The sequence below is a fragment of the Colletotrichum karsti genome (assembly GCF_011947395.1).
Source record: "Colletotrichum karsti strain CkLH20 chromosome Unknown Scaffold2, whole genome shotgun sequence".
In the NCBI taxonomy this organism is placed as follows: Eukaryota; Fungi; Ascomycota; class Sordariomycetes; order Glomerellales; family Glomerellaceae; genus Colletotrichum; species Colletotrichum karsti.
The window spans coordinates 1,202,142-1,223,225 of record NW_024065902.1 but is presented as its reverse complement, the minus strand read 5'-3'; the positions used below and the strand labels follow the sequence as shown (position 1 = coordinate 1,223,225).

Genomic DNA, 21,084 nt, shown 5'->3' with positions numbered 1-21,084 from the left:
CTTCGACATCTATATTCCACTGGGACACTGGCTACCCACGGAAACCACTGTTGAGAGCCGAGTTAAGCGCTGGGTCGATGAAAAACTTCAAGTTACTGGTGATGTATGCCTTGCTGATTTCGTTATTCTCAAGGCGAAAATCTCTCATCTTAGCCGGAATGTGTGTTCGCCCCCACGTCACGGGCAGCACGCCAACTCCGATTTCAACCAGGACTTAACGAACATGTTCAACCGAGCTTCGGATGATCGACATGGGATTGGCCAGAACGTGGTGTCACTTGTCAGCGCAAGTCCCATTCAGAGTGGGGGGATACCCTTGAAGAACGACGAACATGAGGAAACGGAGTCATGGCACCGCTTTTCGTACTCGAAATTGGCTTGCCCAACGGGCATCCAGGGCCCAAATTAGAAGGGATTTCCGCCTGGCCCGCAATATAGTCTACATTGCACGGCTGTTCAGATCCGTTTGAAGCAAATCCATTGCAAGCATGTCACCTGTGCCGGCCCCTTGTTTCACTAGAGTATTGACCCATTCTTCACCTGCCTCCTTAAGCCAAGCTTGTTTCCTCCACTTTCGTTGGGCTGAAGAGAGAAAGTTCTCTTCACTCAAAAACTCCATGGGTTCGCTTCTAGCCCCGTAGAGCGGCATTCGTCTTGTCTCCTCACGACAAGATGGCCGAGCCTATGTCAACCGCCGCTGCGGCTGGGCCGACGGCGCCGGCTGGTATGGCGCCTCCCAGCCAGGAAGACTTCGTCTACAGCGCGAGCATGGCTCGGGCGACGGTCGCCTTTGGGGCGATTGTGACGGTCATCACCACTGCGTCCGTCGTTGCGCGACTTTACACTCATAATTTCGTCATCAAAAAAGTCCGAATAGACGATGCTTGGGCTCTATGCGCAGTGGTATGCTTCACTTACTCTTTGCTGCCTCGAGCAGTGTTATTAACTCTATTTAGCTGAGCGTAATCGCCGTCAACATCATGCAAAGCGTCTTCGCAATGCGATATCTTCCCGAGATGACATCGATGATCTCAAACTCTGAGGGTTCAAGGGTATGTGCCGCTGTTCTCCACATCATTCTTTACCCTGTTGACATTGTGAAAGATTCCGTACGCAACTGCAATCACGTACAACGTTGCGATGGCGTCCTTGAAGATAACGTTCTTGTTCCAATTTTACCAGATCTTCAGACACGTCCGGGTTATGAGGATTGTGTACTTGGTCGCCATCTTCATAGTCGGAGCTTGGAGCATTACTCAGATCCTTCTTGCGGTCCTGGTCTGCGTGCCCATCGAAGCCAATTGGAACCCAAGCGTACCAGGTGTTGTCACATGTCTACCGACATTCGTAGCGACATACATCAACGCCACAGGGACAATGGTGACGGACGTGATAGTTCTCTTCTTGCCGCTTCCTACCCTGTGGAGTTTGAGACTGCGCGGGCGGCAAATCTGGGCTGTGTTCGGTGTATTTGGCATTGGTGCAATGTGAGTCTCAGTCTAGTTCCTTTCGTCATCAGACTTCATTCTTGTTTCGAGACTGACCAAATGGTGTGCAGCGTCCCCGTCATCTCGGCCGGTCGCATTTGGAGCCTGAGCCACCCACCCCCGAAGGGGTACATGAGCACAGCATGCTGGACGATTGCAGAGATTGGTGTCGGCGTTATCACCGCGTCTTTGGCAACCATTCGGCATCTTCGAGATCGCAGGGTAAACACTCTTCTATCAAGAAGCCAGACAGGCCGGAGAGATTCTCTGTCAGAGGGCGTCTCGACGCAAGATCCAACACAGGCTTTCTCTCACCAGAGATCTGGAAGCGAGGTCGATCTAATAGGTGTTGATCGCACAGGCACAAGCGGTTCTTTGGACAGCAGCTTCAAGTTGTTTGGTAAAAAGAAGGCTCTACAGGCGTCAGAAATAAGCGTTCCAAATCACGCAACAGATTTGACACCGAACAAGGGCTCAACGAAAACCAACATCACATCATCTCGAAACAAGGAAATACCAATGTCGGAAGGTGCGGCTAACTTCCTTGGGGAATTTGGAATTCGTGTTGAGAGGACGTGGGAGGTGCAAGAAATCCGCATGGCATAGCGGCATTATCTTTTAGGTATTTTATTTTATTAATGATAGTAATGATAAGTTATAAATCATATGAAGCCATTCAATGACGCAAGATGCTGATGAAAGAGCAACTGACAAACAGATTATTCCAAGTTATCAGCTGAGGACGCAGTGAGGACGATGAATGCAGTAAAGCAGCAACCCTTCGCGAAACAGACTCTTTCCAATACTGATTCCAAAGCAATTCTTTGGCGATTAGCTGATCATTAACCCTTAGCGATAGGGCTTCAGTTCCGGATCTATCATTTCCACCTCAGACTGCAAAGATGCTGTGCCACGTCTGCTGCAAGATTTGCGATAGTGTCCAAGATTCATCTAAAATCGGACGCATCTATTATCAGCAAATGCGATATGCCGCGCAATACAATGCGTCAACCCTTATAACCTGGTCATTAATATCATCTCACCATACCCAATGAGTACACATTTGCATCTATTATCAGAAACAGACAGGGCGACGTTCCCACATGTTTGATCCCAAAGAAGCAGCCGATAACGCAGAATTTCTCATCGGCAACTTCAAGTAAGACGGAAAAAGTATCAAGCAATATATTAAACCTGGCTTATACATAAGTTTGTGGCTGAGCTGGTCAGTCAAATTTGGCTCACTTCCGCCAAATACGATCAGTTGCAGACTAATTCGCTCACCTATGGTGGCTGAGCTGCGAGACAAGAATTCGGGAAAGTCCCAATTTGACAAACACCGATACAGTCAGCACGATTCAAAGACGGCTTCTCTGCCAAGGCTTTAAGTTAACGACGCCTTACTTATTAATAAGCCGAAATCTCGCGATGGTGCACTCCGCTCAGAAAACTTGGTTCATGCAGACAAACATTTTCATTCGCAAAGATGAAGTCAGACATCTTTTCTTTTGCGGCAGCGGGACTTGTGTTCCTGAACACCGTTATTGCAGCACCAGCCAACACAACATTCAACTTGCGTCCGTTCAAGATTAATCTCGCAAAGGATGTGCCGCGGATGTTAAATCTCGTAAGAGACAGTCGTCTCCCCGAGAAGCCTCAATATCACGGCGTAGGATCTAATTGGGGCATTGACCTGGACGTGCTTAAAAGCCTTCGGAAGCAATGGCTTGAGAAGTTTAACTGGAAAAAGGAAGAGGAGTCCATGAACAGGTCAGTGAATATGTTTCTGTCTTCATTTTTGGACAGCCAGGCATGCTGACTTCAGCTCATTCAGCTTCAAACACTTCAAGGCAGATATTGAAGGTTTAACTGTTCATTTCATCCACGAGAAGTCAAAAGATCCAAACGCCATTCCCCTTATCCTGAACCATGGGTGGCCTGGGTCGTTTCTTGAGTTCGCACCCATCATCAAGAAGCTCACCGAGAAGGCCGAAACCTCGACTGGCAAACCCGTATCCTTCAACGTCGTTGTGCCGTCGCTGCCGGGCTTCGCATTCTCAGCGTCGCCCCCAGGAAACTGGACCCTCGATGATACCGCTCGCGTTTACAACACGCTCATGACCGAAGTGCTGGGCTACAAGACGTTTGCTGCGCATGGAACGTCTCACGGAGCGCCCTTGACTTTCACGCTCTATGATGTCTTCAACACCACAACAAGAGCGGCTCATTTTGTTTTCATCCCATTTCTCCCTACCCCTGCTGAGCAGATTTCGGCCATGAACATAACTCTTTCGCCACTGGAGCAGTTTGAACTTGACAGGTCTACTTCTTGGGGCACGACTGGTAACGCCTACTTTCTTGAGCACACCACTAAGGTGAGTGGAGATGAGGACTCTGCTGATGTGAGAATAACAAGCTGACGATATCTCTTTTGCAAGCCGAACACTATTGGTCTAGCACTATACGATAACCCAATGGGGCAGTTGGCATGGATCGGTGAGAAGTACATCGATTGTAAGTATTGGCCCATCTTTGAACAACGCATCCAAGTTCATGTTCCCATCGAAATAGACTGACGCGCAAAAACTTCTGCAGGGTCCGATCCTAACGCCGGAAAATTTCCCTCCGTTCTGGATCATAATGAGATCTTGCGCTGCATATCACTCTATTACCTGACGCGATCTTTCGTCTCGTCTGTGTACACATATGCGCAAGACCCTGGCGCTTTCGAGAGAGTCTACCGCAGAGCCAGCACGGATGCTCCGATGTTAGTGAGCTACTTTAAGTACATGGTTGGATTTTGGCCGAAGGAAATCTTGCATATGCTCGGTAATTTGACCATGTACCGAAGTAAGTATTTTTTTCACAGCCTTGGAAGCGATTCTCTGACGTGACTGGTAGATCATGAATTCGGAGGCAACTTCGCTGGCCTTGACAATCCGGCTGCCCTCATCGAGGATTTAAGAGAGATTGGAACACATTGGTCCTGAGTGTACAATGATGTAAATTAACCTCATATATCGACGTCATGTTGTCCGATGTACTGAGTTAAACGATATTGACTATATACCTTGTTTGACCATGTTTGCTTCATAACCTCTAACTGGCGGCAAGGTGCTTCTTTACCTGAAGAATCAGGAGTCCTCATCTTCCGTGATCCATTCTTAAGTAGGAGGCAAATGTTGCAGCCAGACGCACGTAGCGAAGTATAGGACCAAAAGTGCAGCTTCAAAAAGAGATCATAACCTTTCATTCGCTACATGTATTACACGCCTAATAGTGAGAAATAATGCACTTGACAAAACATTCCCGAATCCCGTTTAACAATTTCAGTCGCTTCGAAGATGTAAGCTTGTTCCATTGCATGGCATATTAGTACTCTGTCACTCTTTCGGGCAGTCATCAAGTAAATCCCACTAGAAAAGAGTGTGGAAATAACAGAAGGGACTACGCTCGGCGAAATACTAAGAATCACACATGGTTGGGTTGGACATGTCAAATGTTATGTCGTTCTTGATTGGAGACGAATATCTGTTGAATCTTACATGTACTTCAACTTTACTATTCTGGCTCCTGTCCTGGCCACATTACCAGCTTTTGCGGTAAGATACCCCATAGATACAATCAACGTCCAATGCAGTCAGCACCTACTGCAGAGTCTTGGCACCTTCAGGGTCGTAGGCTGCGACCTCGACTTCAACACGCATCCCAGGTTGACCAAGCTTCGTCACACCAACGCCGGTGAGGATTGGGCAGTGATCGGGCGCCCACTTCTTGACGTTCTCGACCATGCGGCCGAGAGCCTCAGGGGTCATGGCATCATCGAGGGCGAACAGGCGAATGCGATAAACCTGGGTCCAACCCTGGCCTCCGGCATCCTTCAGCGCGAGGTCAATGTTGGTGAAGACCTGGTCAATCTCCTCGAGGAGATCGGAAGGAATCTCTCCCGTCTTGGGGCACCATCCTCCTGCATGGTGCGTTAGCCTAGGACAGGTTTTTCGAGGTTTTTTGCGCGCGTATTGGTGCTTGAGCGGCGAAGTTGAACGGGGGGCGGGCGAGCGAATTCGTGCCACATTCTGCGAAAGGGGCGTTGTTCGGAAGTCGGTAGTCAGGGGTCCTTCCTTACCTTGACCTGCCGTCTCAATTCGGTCGCCTACGCGAACGGCTTGGTTGTAGTTCATTTGCTCAAGGAGACGAGCTCCGTGATCTTTGTAGGAGAAGTAGCGAAGGCCTGACATTTTTGGAAAGTCAACAAGAAAGACTCAGAAAACAGTATCGTTGAACAGCGGGTCGATTGTGAGCCGGAATAAACAAGAATGTAAGAGATGGATAGAAGTAGTTGTAAATTGTAGTGTACGTGTGAGTTCGACTGGTTGAAGGTGTATCTAGCGGCTTCTTTTAAGTCACATCCATGACTTACAGCCCGAGTGAGCTTTTGATGCGGATCAGGTACATCCCATCCAAATCAGGCAGAAAGCTTACTAGGTCTCAGCCATCCTTTTTTCTCAGACGGCGAAAGACAATACGGGAAGGATCATGCAATTGAGCGGGCGGCAGAATAGCACAGCGGAACCGGCCCAACAGTTGCAACTCGCTTCCGAAGCCCTGCAGGAGTTGCGAGAGCGCCAAGGAGGCACAGAGATGACACGTAACCGTCATGGATAGAACAAAACAGCACCAACGTCCAGTCACAAATACGGTATGTTTCATTCTTGGCGGCATAATTTCAGACCCCAACGAACGTGAAGTTTTCAGGCACTTTCAATTCACGTCGGACTCATGTAGTTGCCAGCGGGGCTGCTGTGTTTCCAAGGGCGCATGTATGCGGCTCAAGTGTCGGTGGTAACCAGATCAAGCCGTTCCCGATGATTCTCGAGGTCTCGCTGTGTTGTAATAGGTCAGTTATCGAGGAGGGGAAATGCATCATCCATCCTATTTGACTTGGCAGACTTGGCAGTCAGCTTAGCCACGACTCTACTGCCTAAGACTGTCTTGAATCAACTGATACAGTCAGCTAGCGGAGTAATTAACACAGCCAGCCATTCAACTGCACTGACAAACGTAGCTGATCACGTTTGAGTTAACAGACACGACAGGGATGCAAATGGCGCAAGTCTAGCATTCATACACCGCCCTGAGCCGGGCTAACTTGTCACACGGAGGAACACATCTCTCCGCTGAATAATGCTTTGAGAATTAGTTTGCAACAAGCGCCTCAGACATTGCTGTGATTCTCGGCAGACGGCCCGAATCCGACTTCGACTTGGCGAATGAAGCCTTCATTGTCTCAGACTCTGCATGTAAGAAATACAAGAGACATGTTTTTATGGCTTCTGATTGGACCTAAACCGAAGTTGCCAAGGCCTCGGTACGTTGATTATCGAAGATTCGACACTCTCAAAAGGGCATTGCACGGCATGATTGGGGTCTCTGACGGGAATTCAAGGCTGACTTAAGGTTGAGATGCAAAGGTTCGGCTTTTCCTCGTTGTCGAAGTCCTAGGCTGAACATAAGATTCCGCCATCCTCCGTCATGGTCAGCATCTAGTTGATGTGCCGTTGTCACAAAAGCGCCACCATATTACGCATTAACTCACCTTGTGGTGCATCCTATAACCTATCATCCCTCTATCACACCAAGAAATCCTTCGTCGAATCATGGGTGATAATATTCAGACGCCTCACCCTCGATCCATCTCCGTCTTGGTTATCGGGGCAAACGGCTACCTCGGACTAGCTGTCTGCCGGGCATTCCTCCGTGCCGCAGCGCCAACCGACCCGGAACATGATGACGCAGAGACCAACCCATGCCCGTATCGCGTTTACGGATTGGTCCGTCGACCCTCTGCCGCCCGCGATCTTTCAGTCAACGAAGTCACACCCATCGTTGGTGAGCTATCTGATACAGAGAATACTCTTCGAGAGATTCTCTCCCATAGCCCGAGGTGGGATGTCATCGTGACTTGCACGGAGCCCGCCAAGACGGATTCCGTCGCGGAAGCTGAACACTGGAATGCGATCTTCAAGTTGATCGGCGGCCTTACCGAAGCTTCAAGTTCAAGCAATGTGGCGTCTGCTGTGAGACCAAGCAGACGCCCAATTGTACTCTGGTCCTCAGGATGCAAGGACTATGGCACTACCAGTGTTCACGGTACCCTGGGGCTGAAGCCCCATACTGAGACTTCATCTCTCGACGCGCCTCCTCCCATCCGCGGTCGGACGGATGCCGCGTTGAAAGCTCTGGAGATGGCGCAAAACAGCCATAACGGTATCGAGTCGGAAGGATTCGACGTTGCCGTCATTCGCGCGACACCCATATTTGGATACAGTGGAAGCTACTTTGGAGCAGGCTTCGAGTATGCATCCCGCGCGCTTAGCGCCAAGGCAGATGTGTCATTCGGTGAGGACAGTCAAGCACTCAAGTTTACTGCAGACGCAGGAACTATCTTGCACTCCCTCCATGTCGACGATTGCGCAGAGGCATACGTGGCTCTGGCAACGACCGCGCTGCTCCTTAGGGCCGATGGCGACATCAAAAAAGCCAAGATCGCGGGTGAGGTGTTCAATATCTCCGGCCGGCGTTATGAAACGTTAGAGGAGGTCGGGAAGGCGTTGGCGGCTGAGTACGGCTTCACCGGCGGCGCTCGCTTCGGCCTCCGCCCGGATGAGGTACCAGGGCCAGCAAACGATATGACAGGTATGTTGGTCTTTGGTTGGAGCCAGTGGGTTTCAAGCGAAAAGATCAGGAGGATTACGGGGTGGGCGGATAGACGACCCTTGTTCTCTGAGAATGTAGGGGTCTATCGGTCGGCGTACGAGGCCGCGAAAGCCCAGGGCAATGACAACGTGGGGAGTATCTCGAGGCGGATGGCCGGGGACTGGGGTGAGAGGAAATAAACTACCTACTTGATTAGTCTTAAAGCATTGCTAGACTTGACGTGATGAACCCTCATTCGCCCAATGGAATATCGTTAGCGAACTTAGACAAGAATGTGTCAGCATGGAATATCAACCGAGACCTGTTAGGCCTCGTATATCTCGTATGAAACTGGATGAGCGTTTTTGCATACCCACAACGCCAAGCTGAAGATGGGATGATTTGGGAATTAGCCCATGGGAATGCAAGACGGAAGCGAGGGATCCGGATGGAAATCTTCGCGGCCCCCAATGACCAAAGTTCCCTGATCTATCTCCACCGGAAGCAACCGTATTGCCTGGAATCCTTCCCGGGGTGTGTTGCTACTTCTTCTGAGGTAATTCTTATGGATCTAATTCTGTGCCACCCCGCCGAGTCCGAGTCGTCGATTCCTCAGCCCTACCTTGTGGCATATTGCCACAGCTGCAGCAGGGAGCGGTGCGGGTGCGGTACGATGCGGGTAGAAGGGACGGTGGCTTCCATGTACGTGCGTCTAAGTCCAAAGTCCCCGGAAGAATGAGAACCAATACCTGTATGCACAAGATCCTGTCAGCGACAAAGGTGATGCCAAGAGCGTGCCCCCACTCCCTCAAGTCTAGAAGCGTGAACATGGCTAAGGCACAGAACCGACTCAGCTCCGCCTCACGAATCTCTGCCTGGAAGGAGCTGAGTTTGTTCTGGATGATCATGCCCGAGACCCTTAAGCTGCCGGTTCCCCTAACTGGCCGTGCATGCACTGGGTGATGGGACGGCCTTGATCGGGTTCACGATCATGGTAGTATCAGATCTTTGCTCACCATGTTCGGCACGCTCATGCACGAGCCGGAGAGAAGGCCGTTGATGTTCGTTGAGAACACTGATATCTCATCGGCCCTGAGCCGAAACCGTCGCGACAAACCACGTATCTCGTGCGAGCTGTGCAGAAGTCGAAAGGTGAGTCCGACATGATTCCCATCATAGGGTCGGCGTCAACTCAGCGACTGACTCTTTCTTCTTCCCTTAATATAGGTGCGGTGTGGTGGGCAGACCCCGAGCTGCGACCGATGTTCGGCTACTGGAGCCAAATGCAAATACCTGTCACGAGAAGCACGTCGGAAGAAAACCTCAGTTAGACGCAAGACCGAATCACCTGCTCCAGAAAAGATCGAGAGCAACAGCAACGATGATGAAGAAGAAGGACATCAGAGTCGTGAAGAAGATGGTGTATGGGAAGAACTCCCCGTGCCGAAGGAGGGTAATTCACCAAAGGCCACCACTCAAGTAGATGCTATCATGAATGATACAGATCCGGAGTTTGATGACGGACACAACGTTCCCGAGAATATTCTGGCGTCTTACTGGATGGCAGATGGCATTGCAGCTAAAAGCATGGTATGGGCTCTTACCCGCAAAAGGAGCGTCCCTTGATATTGCTTTTAGCTTTTTACTAATACAAAACCAGGAAGGAAACACCACTTACTTTGGTGATGGAATGATGGAGTCCATTTTTGGGGACTCGAGTGACCCTAGCAGTAAGTCAATGTGCTGTCCTTGAAGCAAAACCCGGTACTAAAGGCTTCGGGACAGTCTTTGATGACGACTTTGCACAAAACGGCTCAGACTTTACCATAGAAAGCATCCCGCAGTCCTGGAACATATCCCCGTACGAGGGACAAGCTAGTCGAAAGCATTCGCCACGTTCTCGAGAGGACGCGCCGCGAGCCGTTGCCAACCGAAGCCCCCTCCGACAGCCATCCCACAATCCCAGTCCACGCCACTGGTCGGGAGGCTCACCATCAATCTCTAACAAGCACCGACAGGTAATTCAAGAAGAGTCAAGACGAAATACACTGCCAGATTCCCACAAGGCGGATTTGCAGAAGAAGGAAGGCTGCCGTTGCCTACACATTACGGCCCGTCTTATCGAGGAGCTAGGCGCGAAAAGTGCCAACAGCGATCCTGTCGCGATAGATGTGCTGCTAGGTGATTTCCGCAAGTCGTTGGTCAACTGCGCATCCATCTTGGACTGCGATAGATGCACATCAACGAGCGAAACAAACATGTTATTGGCGATGGCGGGACGTTACATGAGCACCCTTTTCGAGAGAATCGTCAAGAGCTATCTTGAACTCCAACGATGGAACGACTGGCAACCACCATGGCCTTCTCAACCGAACACTATCCGCGATGCAAGTGCTGTTGATGAAGGACGTGGCGCTGTTGGGAAGCTGACGGGCGACATGTGGTTTTCGACTTATCGCATCGAAGGGGGCCATGAGCGGGCCGAGGTGCTGCGATGTCTCGTAACCGTCCAGTTGTCTGAGTTCTGTCGGCTGCTCGACAAGCTAAAAACGCGCTCTGGTAGTCGGAAAGGCCACATGGTGCTACTATCGGAAGCTGAAGGAAGAACACGAGCAGCAGTGACACTCCTCCAAACAAGCGGAGGGAGCCGTACGGATAAAAGATCAGTGATGATGAACTAGACATGTCTTCGACATTGGGGTGTTGTTTTGATATGATTGAAAGCGGCGTCGGTCCCGATAAATTTTAGTATCATTCAAAATATAGATTAGAGCTGTAGCATCGCTAGAGAAACACAGTCAGCAACGAAAACGTCTAGATGTACAAGAATATGACGTCGGGAACGGTCAAGACGAATACTAAATGCAAGTAAAGAAGTTGATGCCGTCTCATACCTACGTACCTTGACGGAAGACTCGTAGGCATCCGCCGACCCGATTTATCAAGGGGTGGGCTAGATCATTACCACAGGACAAGTCGACAACTTATCATTAGTGTTGTTGGTGTTGTTGTCACCGTTTATCGTCGTCGTCGTCGTCGTCGTCGTCGTCGTTATCGGCATATCCAGCATTGTTTCATTGTAGCGCGGGCATGCCGGGCATGAGCTTAACTTAGTTCCGTCATTTGTGAAAATAATTACCCCCTTTCACATGGAATGAAGGTGGATGCGCGCCAAATTCTTGTAATAATGGCCATGTCAATACAAACCATTCTTTTAGGAGACTATTTGCTACAAATGAACGTTTGCCATTCTGCTCGATTGCCCGATAGCCCATTCCATTGCTCGCACAGCAGCTCGCACTTCAGTCTCCCGCTGTGGCGGCTGATGGCTGCCGCTGTGCTCAAGCTTCTTCATCATCTTCTCATTGCACAGTCCCCGAGTGATTTCTGACATGTCCCGCATAAAACTCATGTCGCGTTTACCTGATACAAAGATTGTAGGAATGTTGATCTTTTCGCTGACAAGCTGCGGAACCATCAGTCGGGGGGCGTCTGTTCCATCCCCATCACTATAGACACCCAGGTCATGATCGGGCAGCATGGCCTGCGCCCGCTTTGCCGGCATGACGACCCGTGTGATTACATCGACGAAAGCGAGCTCTTTAGATGCAAGACCTAGGCTTTTGATTTCGGTCGTTGGTGCCGAAAGGTCGACTCGGCGAGCGCAGACTCCCTTGATGACGCTCTCGGTGCAATGTTCGTCCGCAGAGAAGGCCAGAACAGGCGAGAAACACAGAGCAAAGTTGAAAGGCACCATTCTGCCATGAACTTGTTGGTCGTAGATATATGCAACGGCGAGAGCGGCTCCCTGGCTGAAACCAAGGACGCCGTCGAATGGGCCAAGTTCGTCGATGGTCATCTCTAGATGCTCCATAGCATTCTTCATTTGGCTTGGCGCGTATCCTGCGGTGTGCGAGAAGAAGGGCCCCTCCAGGTGACTGCCCATTCCTGATGAACATTTCCAGTCAGCTTCTTTCTTTCACATGGGGATACGACAGCAGCTGACTTACCTGGACCCCGGATGGATAGTTCGGGACCATCGACGAAGATGAATTCATAACTTGGATCGGCAGCTCTAAGAAATGGGCCGAACTGGCTCTGGCATATTGCTCCAGAACTTCCAACGCCGTGGAGACACAAAATTCTCATTGTGAGATCCAAATGTACCGAAGTTGTGCGTATATTCAGAGTTCAGGAAAACAAGACTAGAAAGTTGAAAGAGTCGTAATGACATTGACAGACAATTTGGGCCCTCTGTATGTACACATGTGCGTAGACACTCACGTCGCTCTCCTAACCGTCCCGAAATTCCCCGAAGCCTATTGGCTCAGTATTCATTGGATGACTCCGTGGATTTGGGGGCGGCTTTTGAGCCTTGGGAGAGACCCGGAAGTGGTCAAATTTGGAAGTTGCCGAGTCTGACAACCAGATTTGGAACGGCGAGACTCAGCCACATTTCGCAAGACAGCTGAGCTGCGCGGAAGGAAACATTCTAACGTTGTTGCATGTAGTTTACTGGTCGAAAAAGATCGTGTTGCAAGCTTCGGTGTTTTGCAGATGCGTACTGCAAAGACTCCCAAGGCGTTTTCGGCGTTGTTACCCAGTCGGCCACATTTGATCTTGTCGAGATAAGGGCATGTAGCTTGGAATAGCATTTCAAAATAGCCATATCAAGTCATCCAAAAACCTGTTGTAAACCTTGTCAATACAGCTTTGTTCTCATCAATTCAATTCATCATAGACATACTAGAGCTTCACAGCCGCAATTGACATCGTCCCCAAGGCCGCAACCTAAACGAAGCAATTCATCATCAGCATTCAAGATGTCAGAGATTGACCAGCAAGAGCCTATCGCCATTATTGGCGCTGCATGCCGACTCCCCGGTGAAGTTTCGTCTCTGGGCGACTTGTGGGATATGATCAGCCATGAGAGAACTGGTCATGGCAAGATCCCTGCTGATCGTTGGGATGCCGATGTCCTATACCACCCGGACCAGGACCGCAAGGGATCCGTAAGTGTATTTCCAAAATCCTATGACGGTCATTATACTGAAACTTTCTAGATGGCTGTCAAGCACGGTTACTTCCTCAATCAAGACATCAGCCACTTCGATGCGCCGTTTTTCTCAACAACGGCTAAGGAGGCTGCCTCCATGGACCCAGTCAAGAGGCTTCTTCTCGAGATCAGTTATGAGAGCATTGAGAATGGTGAGTAACATGGTCCTTTTTACATAATGAGCGTGTAAAATGGCTTTTCGCAATATGTTCCCAGCCTCCTGTGAGTTGAGTCACTGACAGCGATGCAGCTGGTATACCTGTGGAGAGTTTGATGAACTCTCAAACGGGTTGTTACGTTGGCTGCATGACTGATGACTATGAGTTGTTGTCACTCCATGACATCTACGACCTCGGCCATACTGCTGCCTCGGCCATCAGTGAGGCTATGACTGCAAACAGGGTTTCTTGGTTCTTCGGTCTCCGTGGCCCTAGCTTGACGCTGGATACGGCCTGCTCCTCAAGTTTGTATGCACTACACTTGGCCTGCCAGTCGTTGAAGCTCAAGGAGACCAATATGGTAAGACTTCTTCGGATTTTATAATGCTTGCTACTTGAGAATCATTTCACTAAGCCTACCTGTACTAGGGTCTTGTTGCGGGAGTCAACCTGATTCTTAACCCGAACACGATGCATCAGCTCTCCGCCATGCACATGTTGAGCCCTGAAGGAATCTCTCACACCTTCGACGACCGCGCCAATGGATATGGCCGTGGAGAGGGTATTGGATGTCTTGTTGTGAAGCGTCTTTCTGACGCTATTCGAGACGGCGATACTATTCGTGCTGTGATTCGTCATACTGGTGCCAATGCGGACGGTAAAACGCCTAGCATCACCCAGCCCAGCTCGGACGCTCAGGCTGAGCTCATCCGGAGAACTTACGATGCGGCCGGACTTCCCTTGTCGTCAACGCAGTACTTCGAGAGTCACGGAACTGGTACACCCGTCGGAGTAAGTCTTCTTAAATGCTAAAGATGTAGGCGCAGTCGAACTCGAGACAACTTGGCTGACTTTCTCTTGTAGGACCCCATTGAGCTTCGAGCTATTGCATCAACCCTAGGTGCAGCTCGAACTGCGGAGGGACTTGGTCCTCTCTACGTGGGCAGCATCAAGCCTAGTGTCGGTCATACTGAGGGTTGCTCAGGTTTGGCTGGTGTTTTCAAGGCCCTCATCTGCTTGGAGAAGGGCATGCTCGTGCCAACATATGGAGTTGAGCGGGTGAACCCTCAACTGACCCTGAATGAGTGGAACATCAAGCTGCCGTCATCAACCATGAAGTGGCCCAGTGCCGGCCAACGCCGGATCAGTATCAACTCTTTCGGCTTTGGTGGCGCGAACGCACACGCCATTCTCGATGATGCCTACCATTATCTCAATACTCGCGGTCTGGTCGGTAATCACAACACCAGAGTTCACGTTTCTAGTGAGAACTCTTCCGAGTCGGGTATCAGCTTGGGACCCGAAACGCCAATGAGCGAGCTCGACCGCAGAGCAGCGTCTCAACTGTTCGTCTTCTCCACCAAGGATCAGACCGGCATTCAGCGCTTGTCATCGTTGTACTCGAATGAGCTCCCAAGCTCTAGCTTCGATAAAGAAGACACTCGATACCTCGGAAACTTGGCTTACACGCTCGCTGTTCGACGTTCGCACCATGACTTCCGCAGCTTTGCTGTAGCCTCGTCGCTTGCTGAGCTCAAGACACAGCTTTCCAAGGGTCTCCCCAAGCTGAAGCGCTCCTCACGCCAGGACAACAACTTGATTTTCATCTTCACTGGACAGGGTGCCCAGTGGCCGGCGATGGGCAAGCAGCTCCTCAGCAACCCTGTATTCGCAGAGAGCGTCAAAAAGTCGCAGACATATCTCGACCAGCTCGGGTGTGAGTGGGACGCTATCAAGGAGTTGTCAGAGGAGGAGCGCTCCAAGATCTCGCTTCCAGAGTTCAGTCAGACCCTTTGCACCGTCCTCCAGGTCGCTTTGGTAGACCTGTTGCGTCACTGGGCTGTCATGCCGAAGGCAACAGTCGGGCATTCAAGCGGCGAAATCGGTAAGTTGCGGATTCAGTGTTTTATGAAGGGTATATTCTAACTACGAACAGCCGCCGCCTATGCCGCCTCCTACATTTCTCACGCTGATGCTGTTAAGATCGCGTACGTCCGCGGTCTGAGCTCCAGTCTTCTCACTCGCAAAGGTGCAATGATGGCCGCTGGCTTGTCCAGGGAGGAAGCACAGGTTTATCTTGCCCGAGTTCCTGAACATTCAGCCGTTGTCGCATGCATCAACAGCCCCTCTAGCGTGACTCTTTCCGGTGACGTCGATTCTATCGATATCCTCGAGAAGATAATTTCGGCAGACGGAAAGTTCGCTCGCAAGCTGAAGGTCAAGACGGCCTATCATTCCCCGCATATGCTCGACGTCTCCAAGGGCTACCTGGAGCGCATTGGTCACGTCGAGGCTCTGGCCGGCGGTGACACCGTCATGTTCTCGTCACTTACCGGAAAGCAAGTCGACCCTCAGGAGTTGAACGCCCAGTACTGGGTGAACAACATGTGTGCCCCCGTTCAGTTCTCAGCGGCACTCTCGTCCCTCCTTTCCCACACTGCTGTCTCCGCCACAGGTCGTGGCAAGGCAATGCCAGTTCGCTGGAATGGTTTCATCGAGGTTGGGCCACATACTGCTTTGCAAGGTCCCGTGCAACAAAACATTGCCGCCAGCAACAGCAAAACGGCCAAGGAAGCCCCATACATGGCGATGGTTCTGCGTGGAAAGGACGCCAATGACACCGCCCTGACAGCGGCTGGCAAACTTTGGGCGATGGGAGTTGCAGTCAACCTCTCTGCCGTTAGCGGAGCTGACCGCACGTCTGTCATGATGGGACCCCAAGCTTTGACGGATCTCCCGCCATACCCATGGAACCACGGCAGAAGCTTCTGGCACGAGGCTTACTCGACTAAATCTAACCGCTTTCCGTCAGCTCCTAGGACCGACCTCTTGGGTGTCCCAGAGGATCTTCAGAACAGCTTGGAGCCCAGGTGGAAGAACTACCTTAGAATCACCGAGAACCCCTGGATCGAGGACCATAAGATCACCGGCACCATTCTATACCCTGCTGCAGGCATGCTTGTTATGGCGCTCGAGGGAGCATTGCAGATGTCAGACAAGTCGGTCAAGGTCCAAGGGTTCCGATTCAGGAACGTTGGCTTTGAGCGTGGCTTAGTAGTGACCTCGGGCGATGACACGCCGGTGGAAACTCGACTTAGCTGTAGGCCGCACGAGACCATCCCAGGCCAATTCCAGTTCACCATCTTTTCGACCACTACTGGGAAGTCCTGGACTAAGCACTGCGGCGGCACAATTTCTCTCGAATATGCCACTGCAGAGAGCGAAGTTGAGAGCTCCCCTGTGGATCCTGCTTGGACTCAGCAGTCTGAGGCTTACAAGAATCTCGCCAGAAATGGAGCCGTTGAGGAGGTGGATGTCGACACTTTCTACGACCATCTGCAGACTATCGGGATGGAATATGGCCCTCTTTTCCGCAACGTGGTCTCACTGACGGCAGTCCCGTCGCAGAAGTCTTCCTATGGGGAGGTCATCGTCCCCGACACGCTGTCAGTCATGCCGGCAAACTTCGAGTACCCGCACGTCATGCACCCCGCCACGATGGACGCCATTTTCCATCTCCTTCTGGCTGCCGTCAACGACGGTAAGCCTGTCGACGAGGCAGCGGTGCCTTACAGCATTGAGGATATGTTCGTTGCCGCCGAACAGCCCCAGGGCGCGGGCAGTCGGTTCTCCGGCTATGGCAACCTCGGCTATGTTTCCCAAGACGGCCATGAGATTGTCGGAAACTTGATCGTTTCTGATGAGGCCTGGTCTGCACCCAAGCTCATTGTCAAGGGATTCGCTCTGCGCAAGGTCACATCTGCCGATGGCCCTGGTTCTGATGCTGCGAGGGCCCAGAACAAGTGTGCTCGTGTTGAGTGGAGCGAAGATATTGACTTTATAAAGTCTGATCGGGATATTGTGAGGCTTCAGGGTCAAGAGCAGAGTCTTCTCGGTTCGTGGCTAGACCGCCTGACTCACAAGAAGCCTGTAGCTGAAGCTCTCGTGGTCTTCGGGGATGGCTCCGTCAACGCTTCTCACGTTCTGCATGACGTACAGACTCGTACTCGCCAACGCGAAGGGCTTACGAAGACCACTTTTGTGACGACAAGTGTTGAAGAGCTGGAGTCACTGCGGTCTAAGAACCCGGGATCCAGCCCAGATATTGGGCTCTGGAACATTGCGACCAAGGCTGAAGATCTCCCTGCTGGAGACAACACCCAGGACCTGGTTTTGATGGTGGCATCTAGTGTCGCCAAAGACACTCACACCGTCATTGCTGAGGCCCAGCAGATGTTGCGCCCCCAAGGGCAACTCGTCATTGTCTCAACTGGTGCATTCAAGAGCGAAGTAAAGGCCATTTTGGAGACCGAGAAGCTTTCAAACATCATTGAGGTCTCGCATGGCTCTGATGTCGTCTTCATGGCGGCAAAGAAGGCCTCCGAATCCGTCTCTGAGACTGAGGAGATACCCTCCGAAGTCCACCTACTCGTCCCGGCCCAGCCATCCGCCTCGGCATCTGCTTTCGCATCAAGTCTCACCGCGATTCTCTCCTGTTCCAATGTCACGGTGCATTCCACAACCCTTGACCCTAGCAACATGGGTAGCCTAACCGGAAAACACGTCATATCTCTCCTCGAACTCGAATCACCTCTCATCTACTCTTGGAATGAAGAACAATTCACTTCTTTCAAGTCACTTGTATCCTCTATGGAACACCTCTTCTGGGTCACCCGAGGCGGTGTCATTGAGTCCTGGGCTAACGGGGTCGAGTTTGCTCCTGCTCAGGGTTTGCTGCGTGTCATGCGCAATGAGTACTCCTTGTCGTCGTTGCCGCACCTAGATCTATCCGGCGCTTTCGACATTACCAACAATGAAAACGCCTCTTTGGTTGCTAATGTCTGGCGAGCATCGCTGGGCAAGGAAGCGGAGATGGAGTACGCCGAGTTCCAAGGTGCTATTCACATTCCTCGCGCACTCGAAGAGTCTGGTTTTGATGGCGACTTGCAACTGGCTAGCGGTCTTGCGAAGCCTGTGCGAAGCTCGTTGGCTGAAGTCGGGAAACCCATGAAGCTCGACCCAGCTGTTGAGTCTGACTTTCTCTGGGTTGAAGACGAAGAAGCCGGTTCGACACTGCAACCTGACGAGGTCGAGATCCGGGTGGAGTTTGTGGGCATGCCGGCCTCATCTTCCGCTGTTAGTGAAGCCGCCGTCCCATCTCCTTCCTCGGCCCAAGAAGCCGTTGGTATCGTTGTGAGCTGCGGTGACCACGTCAAGACCGTCAGCGCCGGCGACCGAGTGGTGGTTTTTGGAACGAACACGTGCAAGACTCACGTCCGCCAGCAAGAGTCACTCGTCGCACCTATTCCGGCCGGGCTTCTCCCAGAGCAAGCGGCCGCTCTTCCCCATGCCTTCATTGCGGCTCAGTACTCTCTCCTCAACGTTGCCAGTCTGGGCAGTGGACAGAAGGTACTCATCCACGATGCCGCCAGCGCGTTGGGCCAAGCAGCAGTGCAGGTGGCCAAGTCAGCTGGTGCTGAGGTGTTCGCCTTGATCGCGACCAAGGAGCAAAAGGAGATTCTCACCGAAAGATTCGGGATTTCTACGGCATGCATATTCGACTCCAACTTGCAATACTTCCTCGGCGCCATCGAGCAGGTCACCAACGGTCAGGGGGTAGACGTGATTCTCAGCGGCGGCGATCACGGCCCTTCTGTCTTGGCATCCGTGAACATTCTTGGAGAGTTTGGCTTCTTCGTTGATCTGGCTATTTCGACCTCGAACACTCCTGAAATCATTCTGCCCGCTCACAAGCGCAACGCCACCCTCGCCCGCATCGACATCGACCGCGTGCAAAAGGCCAGGCCCGAGGTCGTTAAGTCGTTATTCCAGAAGGCGTTCAGCGCCCCGATTGCGCCAATCAGCCCAACCGCTGTCTTCTCCGTGACTGACACCGCTCAGGCAGTCGACTGGGTCTCTCAACATCAGCACGGTCAAGCGGTACTTGCAATCAAGGAATCGGCTCAGGTCTTGACTCCCCCTGCTCCTGCACAGAAGCTGGCTTTGGATGAGCAGGGCACATATGTCCTCGCTGGTGGACTGGGAGCGCTCGGTCTCGACATCGCTTCCATGATGATTGACCATGGTGCCAAACACCTGGTCTTCTTGTCAAGGTCTGGCGGCAGCAAGAACGAAGCCGACTTGGAGGGATTCCGCAGCCGAGGCATCATTGCTGAGGCTTTCAAGTGCGATGTGAACGACACTGGTAGTGTGGTGCAAGTCTTTGGCAAGCTGAAGGATGAGGGCCGGGTTATCAAAGGACTGATCCAATGCGCGATGGTCTTGGAGGTAAGTACAAATGCCGTCCGACGATTTTGATCCAGCAGATTAGGGAGAACTGACACACTCTGCAGGACAGCATCTTCGACAACATGACGCACGAGAAATGGACCCGCGCATTCATGCCCAAGACGCGGGGATCTCGTAACCTCCTCGCTCAACTCTCGGCGAGTGACGCTCCCTTCTTCATCATGCTCTCGTCCATCACGGGCGTCATTGGAAACACGGCCCAGGCCAACTACGCATCCGGTAACACTTTCGAAGATGCGCTCGCCCACTACGCGCGAAAGCATCTCAACATCGCGGCGACCAGTATCGACGTGGGCCTGGTCTCCGACTCGTCGCACTTCACCTCGGCTGGCGAGTTTGGTGACCTCGAAAATTACCTGCACAAGTACCAGCACGGATGGAACGGTCTGCAATGCACGCTCGACGAGCTTCGGATTGCCCTGCGTGCTGTGATGAACGGATCTACCGCGGACGGGCAGGGAATTCCCCCGCAGATGGTCTTGGGCCTGGGAGACTCCTTGGCTCGGGAAGAGGGAGCTGTCGGATTCGAGAGGGACAGGAAGTTCGACCATCGCGTCGTCCAATCCAGCTCCGCTGCCGGCGGCATCGTCAAGGGCGTGAGTGTGGGCGAGAAGCTGGCCAAGGCGACCACTCTTGGAGACGCTGCCGCTGCCGTTGAGGAAAGCCTGAAGACACAGGTTGCGGCGGCCATCGGCGTCGAGATTGATGAGGTGGACGGACAGAAGCCGCTCCCAGAGTTTGGAGGTAAGCCGAATGCTCCAATCTCAGTCATTGAGGGAGTGTGCTGTCAACTGGTATTACAGATTGCTAACGTTTCCAATAGTTGACTCCCTCAAGGCCGTCGAGATGCGGAACAGAGCCCTGCGAGAGATGCAGAGTGACGTCTCTGTCTTCGAGTTGTTGAGCGCAACCCCGCTGACTGATCTGGCCGCTAAGATTGCAGCAAGAAGCACACTGTTGAAGTTGGAGGTCGAGAAGACGGATGTGTGAGGGCAGCCCAGTGGAAGGATGACTTGGAACTGGATTTGATTTCTTTCTTCTGATCTTCATATAGACTGGGCGTTTTCTCTTTTATTTGAAACTTTAGATTGTTCTACTCGCAATCAGACTGCCAATACTCTTTTTCCCTCACAGCCTTAGAGATATTCTATCTTACTGTGAGGTTACATACGAATCCAGCCTCGTCACAAATAGGAAGGCGCATGGGGACGATGGGAGAGAACCCATGATGACTCATTGATTCCATTCCCAGCTCACAAAGATCTCTTATCAAATGACTTAAGAAGCTGTAAGTCACACAGAATTTGACATAGTTTGTCAGAGGGTCGCCCAGCTCTTCGAACATGTACACAGACTGCTCACCTTGAGTTGTGGTCTT

At 51.7% G+C, this 21,084-nt stretch overlaps 6 protein-coding genes across 6 annotated transcripts; 4 read left to right on the top strand and 2 right to left on the bottom strand.

The window, feature by feature from the left end:
- Positions 1-672: 672 nt before the first annotated feature.
- On the top strand, positions 673-2,093 carry CkaCkLH20_00907 (uncharacterized protein; the record flags this gene model as incomplete). The annotated part of the gene is made up of 4 exons (XM_038883627.1): positions 673-903; positions 957-1,052; positions 1,105-1,487; positions 1,559-2,093. 4 exons carry the CDS (start codon positions 673-675, stop codon positions 2,091-2,093), a joined length of 1,245 nt encoding a protein of 414 aa, XP_038751222.1.
- An 880-nt stretch (positions 2,094-2,973) lies between these two features.
- On the top strand, positions 2,974-4,477 carry CkaCkLH20_00906 (uncharacterized protein; the record flags this gene model as incomplete). The annotated part of the gene is made up of 5 exons (XM_038883626.1): positions 2,974-3,257; positions 3,322-3,862; positions 3,926-4,001; positions 4,083-4,337; positions 4,389-4,477. 5 exons carry the CDS (start codon positions 2,974-2,976, stop codon positions 4,475-4,477), a joined length of 1,245 nt encoding a protein of 414 aa, XP_038751221.1.
- A 657-nt stretch (positions 4,478-5,134) lies between these two features.
- CkaCkLH20_00905 (endoribonuclease L-PSP) lies at positions 5,135-5,725 on the bottom strand (the record flags this gene model as incomplete). The annotated part of the gene is made up of 2 exons (XM_038883625.1): positions 5,135-5,454; positions 5,614-5,725. 2 exons carry the CDS (start codon positions 5,723-5,725, stop codon positions 5,135-5,137), a joined length of 432 nt encoding a protein of 143 aa, XP_038751220.1.
- A 1,419-nt stretch (positions 5,726-7,144) lies between these two features.
- Positions 7,145-9,809, top strand: CkaCkLH20_00904 (uncharacterized protein; the record flags this gene model as incomplete). The annotated part of the gene is made up of 3 exons (XM_038883624.1): positions 7,145-7,541; positions 7,605-8,183; positions 9,541-9,809. 3 exons carry the CDS (start codon positions 7,145-7,147, stop codon positions 9,807-9,809), a joined length of 1,245 nt encoding a protein of 414 aa, XP_038751219.1.
- A 1,603-nt stretch (positions 9,810-11,412) lies between these two features.
- CkaCkLH20_00903 (uncharacterized protein) lies at positions 11,413-12,069 on the bottom strand (the record flags this gene model as incomplete). Its single annotated transcript, XM_038883623.1, has 1 exon — positions 11,413-12,069. The coding sequence occupies one exon, from the start codon at positions 12,067-12,069 to the stop codon at positions 11,413-11,415; it is 657 nt and encodes a 218-aa protein (XP_038751218.1).
- Positions 12,070-13,006: 937 nt separating this feature from the next.
- On the top strand, positions 13,007-20,696 carry CkaCkLH20_00902 (uncharacterized protein; the record flags this gene model as incomplete). Its single annotated transcript, XM_038883622.1, has 8 exons — positions 13,007-13,195; positions 13,247-13,391; positions 13,490-13,758; positions 13,827-14,189; positions 14,262-15,282; positions 15,334-19,685; positions 19,751-20,450; positions 20,530-20,696. The coding sequence occupies 8 exons, from the start codon at positions 13,007-13,009 to the stop codon at positions 20,694-20,696; spliced, it is 7,206 nt and encodes a 2,401-aa protein (XP_038751217.1).
- Positions 20,697-21,084: the final 388 nt, after the last annotated feature.